The 5,168-nt window shown below is 34.8% G+C and overlaps 1 protein-coding gene across 1 annotated transcript; it reads right to left on the minus strand.

Moving 5' to 3' along the window:
- Window positions 1–2,960: 2,960 nt before the first annotated feature.
- Window positions 2,961–4,427, minus strand: HESX1 (HESX homeobox 1). The gene is made up of 4 exons (XM_061195445.1): window positions 4,271–4,427; window positions 3,549–3,748; window positions 3,156–3,257; window positions 2,961–3,059 (listed from the first exon to the last, which is right to left on the minus strand). Exons 1-4 carry the CDS (start codon window positions 4,425–4,427, stop codon window positions 2,961–2,963), a joined length of 558 nt encoding a protein of 185 aa, XP_061051428.1.
- Between the last annotated feature and the right edge of the window lie 741 nt (window positions 4,428–5,168).

Consider the following 5,168-nt stretch of genomic DNA (forward strand, 5'->3'; position numbering starts at 1 on the left):
CAAAGCTGAAGTCCAGTTTTTCCCTTGAATATCATCATATTCTCTCCAATTTACTAGCAATTTTAATTGTTAAAAAGAGTTACTGACCCATTATTTCCTTTAACAAGATCAGCCTTTTATCTTTTAGGTTTTCGGAAATGATTTTAGGGGAAGTACACTAGTGGTCTTGTATATTATCTTACTTTTTGAATATTCTTACATATTATGAACTCACTTCACAATATTTAATGATATTGTTATTAGTATCTGAAAATATAAAAGGATATGCATATTACATTCATAGTTACTTCTTTAATATTACAAATTCTATATTTAATTTTTTCTGACTTCTAAATGTTACTTGTTCTAGTTATAGATGTATAATTTCTATTATTAATGATTTCAGTTATAAATACATAACTTTGGTTATAAATTTATTTCAATTATACACAAAATTGAATTTTAGAATCACATAAATCAGTTATATTAAGCTGTCACTGGAAAATGAGATAATGATATTCTAGAGTTACTACATTTCTTTCCTCACCAGACTTTTTATAGGTATGATAAGTTTGTGTAATTAAAAAAGAGTTTAGGGACTTCCTGGCAGGCCAGTGGTTAAGACTCCACACTTCCACTGCAAAGGGCGCATGTTCAATCCCTGGTGGGGGAACTGAGATTCCGCATGCCGTGCAGTGTGGCCCAAAAAAAAAAAAGTTTAAATACACTTCTAGTTGTTGATCAATGTTTGTGATGCTGTTTCATTTTTTTCTAAAGTCTATAATTTTATACAGAATCCTCATACTTCTCAGATTTGGGGGTTAGGTTTAATTTTAGATAAATTCTAGATAACCTATGATTACTCTTTGAAAAATCTCAGTTTGTGAAAAGTACTAGTTCAAAAATACTTAAATATTAACATTGTGAAATAGTTAGTTATACACAGGACTTGCTAAGCCAAGCAAACATTAAGACGGAGACAGAGCTGTATGTCCGAAACTGCAAGATGTTGGAAAGATGCACAGAATGTCAAGTGTGATGACATTTAAAAAAATAACAACAGCAAAAACAACAAATATATACACATGTGTGTATATACATGTATACATATACACATGCTTTTATACACAGAACGATCTACAAAAATGTTTAATGATGGTTATCTGTGAAGGATGAGATTTGAGGGAGGTTTTACTCTACTTCTATACTGCTTGAATTGTTTACAGTATGTAAACATGACCTTTGGGATTAAAATAAATGGCTATTTGAAAAAGCTTACCCATCACATGACCCTTTCCCGTCCAACCCACTCCTGGTGACTTCCAGTCCTCCACCTTAATATGATTTCATAGGAACCTATGAAGAGCAAAGAAAGCTCTTGGTGGATAAATTGTGACTAATATATTTCATAAATAGTGCTTTGAATTTTATAATATTACTGAAAGCAGCTCTTTATGTTAGAAAAAGTGGCCCCACAGGGTGACAGCAGAGACTTGTTGGAAAACATTTAATGCTTCTGGTCTTCCAGTTACTTCCCTGCTGCCCTTCTCTTCCTCCTCTCTCTCCATCTCAGCAATAGTGAAACAGGATAAGCACAGCTTACTGCTGACCAGTTGTTGGGACGCAGAGCTCTCTACCCCAAATTGTTCTCAGTAAATGATTTTTAAAAAGCTCTAAAATCTGAGTCATGCTACTTTTCCTCAGCAATAAGATACAAACTCCTCTAGTCTTTCCCATGCAATTAAAAAATGAAAGAAAAGAAAAAAATATATAATGGGCATAGATTCAATAATTCAACAAGAATTATTCCACTCTGGTCATCACCAGGAGACAAAAGAAGGGCAGAGGAATAGGAAGGAAAAAAGGCAAGCAAGGGAGAATTCAATCCAAATGGGCAAACTTGAAATACAGCTTCCAGGAAACAAAGTCAGCGTTCTCCAGCTCATATCAAAAAGAACATCCACTTTGGCCTTCCATTAATTAATTGTTAAATAAACACCCAGATCTCCAGTGGCAGGACTCCCTTGTGATGCATCTTATCCTATTCCTGTCTTTAACTGGCAAGTACAGTGGCAAATGCAAAGAAAATACAGTTTTGGCCCAGAAAGTGCCCTGATTATTTCCAGTGACAATGTCAGAACATATACAAAAGGCAGGAGCGTTATCTTACCTCCTCAGTCAACATATTACTTGAAACAAAATATACAGGTGATTGGAAATCACTAAACTAGAAATAGATACAAGCCAGATGATTATTCTCACTCTGATGAATGAAAGTAAAGTACAACATTAAGTGGACTAGAAAAATATTTTAAAATTTGCATTTATTTGTAGCTCAGTTCTTTTGTGCAATGCAATACTAATGGCATGAATAAGATAACTCATGATTTTACATCTCTACTTTGGCAATAATAACTTTGCTTAAAAAAAACCAACTTGAAACTGGAATGCTGTAAGGATTTGTATTGATATATGGCGAGAAATTCTCACTGCTTTATGCCAGAAATCAAGAGGAACAAAAGATTCATGAATAAATCACACTAATATATTTAAGTATAATCATGTTTCAAAATGCAGTTGAAGGAAACTTATTGAAACAAATCACAACTTTGTGCCATTCTTCAGATTATTTGACTTGAATTATTTTGTAAATGGAATCCAGTTGTGGAGTCAATTAGTCATGAGTTTACTGATTTTAGCAAACTAATTTATTAGATTAAATTTGCTCACAAAAAATAGCTGGCGTTTTCCTGAAAATGTTTATTAAAATATATAGGAAAGGCCTTTATTGTAACTAGAAGTGCCCAAGTATAATAGGTACCATGTTATAATAGTAATTATTTACAATATATTTTCAGAAAAAAAAGACAATACTCAGATTAAACACAGAAAAGAAAACATCACATTTTTAACACTTGATATTTCCATTGATTCTTTATATTCCGCAATTGGAAGATAATTCCCCATGTTTAGTTTTCTATCTATTCCAGGAGATCTGTGTTGAAGTTTTTTTTTGCCATGAGAAACTGTGATTCTCTATGGGATCTTTTCAGCTTTGCACGCCGATTTTGGAACCAGATCTAAAATTAAGGAAAAAGAAAACAGATCTCAGAAATGTTATTTTATTATTCTTAACATTTTAATTACCACGAGTAATAACTAGATTAAAAAATTACCTGGATTCTGTCTTCCTCTAGGTTCAATTTTCGAGCTAAGTCTTCTCTGATATCAATGCCAGGATAGCAGTTTACTCTAAAGACATTTTCCAACACTTCAATCTAAGAATAAGGAAGCAGTTATTTAAAATGTTGATCTTTGGTATGTCATCATAAAATAGACTTTAATTTGTATAGCAACATAATTGCATTTAAATCTTGGGCAATTAATCTGTATGCCTTTTTAAAAAAATGACTATCCAGAAACTGTTAAAGAAAAGAGAGAGAGAGAGATACAGTCTATTGTTTCATTAATAAGGATTCTAAACAGATCCCAAAGTGGATAGGCTTTTGCCCAACAGGGTGTCACTTAAAGCCTTTGTATTAGGATCGTTGGTTGAAAAAACTTCCTACCTGGTTTTGAGTAAAAGCGGTTCTGGGTCTTCGGCCTCTATACCAACTCAACTCTCTTTTCAAAGAAAGTCTTTCTGAGGCTGAAAAGTAATCTTCATATTTCAAAACACTTTCTTCCGGCACTGAGTGATCCACAGCACAAGGTAATGAGATCCCATTAGGAAGACTCGGGACATGTAGACATAGGTTAACCTCTTTCCCTAAAAACAGAAAAATAAATCCCACCTTAGATGTCCAATTCTATATTCCACAAAGTTCTATAAGAAGTAATTTCAGGAACTTGTCTTTAATTTTCCTAGTAGAATTCTTCTGGGTTTCACAGGAGAACTGACCTTTCATTGACCAAAATCCAAAAAGCAAATAAAAATGAGAACCCTGCCTTGCTGATAGAGGACACATTTTGGCCTCTGAATGTCATTTATTTTTCAGTGAAAAGAGATTTAGAATATCTGATGTGGCAAATAAACCCAGAGATCTTCTGAAGAAAATGAAGGTTCTTGGCATTTCCTGTGGGTGAACTTCATATCCACTTGGATCTAAGGCCGATGTTCTTTTTATTTCCCATAGGACTCAGCTGGAGGCATTAAAAGTGCTAGATTCTTCAATTATGTAATTGGGTGAAATTGCAGTTTTTCTCTAAGTCTATGTAGTATGAAAAAAAGGCCAAATTAAACATTGCAAACGAATTAACAAAGAATTTTTAAAATTACGTTGTGGCGTACCTGAAGAGCCGCAGGTGTCTGCCCAGGGCCTGTGGGGTTTCATTGATGGAACACAGTCTTTCTTCTGGTCCAGTCCTAAGATGCTCTCAATTGAAAAGGAGCAGGGCGAGGGTTTGCTTTTCCCAAGCCGAGCACCTTCCTGAAGGCTGGGAGACATCCTCGTGTGGGCTGCACAGAGCTATAGCTCTGGCCTCTCCACTCCTCCCTGGCTGCCTCTGCCCCACGTGCACCGGGCTGGACCTTCCTGCAGTTTACCTTATGGCTCCGCTGACGATGGGGGCTGGATTTAGAACGTCACTAATTAAAATCCTGTCTTAGAAAGTTTTAGCATGTCAATGAACACTGGCCCAGCCAGCAGCTCCAGGAGTTAATTGTTTATTTGTTTGCAAGTAATTAGCAACTAATGGCTACACCAGGGGGGCCACCTACAGGGACAAAAAGTGTTATCTCTCCTAAGCAGGATACAGACTTAACTTTCTCGAAAAGAAGTGATGCACAGACTAGCACTCCTCTTTTATTTGAAATCATTAATGTATAAAATCATGCTTTTTATTCTGAAGTTTATACTTTCATGAACTCCAGTTACCTAATACAGGCAAGATAGGAGAGCAGTCAAGTAATAAATAATCTAATTTAAGTGAATTTTCTTCCAAAGAAATTGGAAAAAATAATAATCCCTTAATGCTATTATAGTAATTCTGATGAAAAGGCCTGTTTTTCACATGCATATGTAATAGTGAATGTTGTCAATGAAAACACAATAGTATTTGGAGTGCAGCATACTGGAAAAGGTTTGCAATGTTATTAACACTGAGTTTAACTGTCTTCCAAGTGCCTGGATTAATTCATAAGGAACAGCTGCACCAAGTATTTTAAATAATTAATGAGCTAATTCTCT

The sequence above is a fragment of the Eubalaena glacialis genome, chromosome 7 (assembly GCF_028564815.1).
Source record: "Eubalaena glacialis isolate mEubGla1 chromosome 7, mEubGla1.1.hap2.+ XY, whole genome shotgun sequence".
Taxonomy (NCBI): domain Eukaryota; kingdom Metazoa; phylum Chordata; class Mammalia; order Artiodactyla; family Balaenidae; genus Eubalaena; species Eubalaena glacialis.

Excerpts from the sequence above, each read along its gene's own strand:
- HESX1 (XM_061195445.1), bottom strand. The coding sequence starts at position 4,427 with ATGTCTCCCAGCCTTCAGGAAGGTGCTCGGCTTGGGAAAAGCAAACCC. Across the intron at positions 3,749-4,270 it reads AGACACCTGCGGCTCTTCAG|GGAAAGAGGTTAACCTATGT; the intron begins GTACGCCACAAC and ends TTCTGTTTTTAG. Across the intron at positions 3,060-3,155 it reads TAGAGGAAGACAGAATCCAG|ATCTGGTTCCAAAATCGGCG; the intron begins GTAATTTTTTAA and ends CCTTAATTTTAG.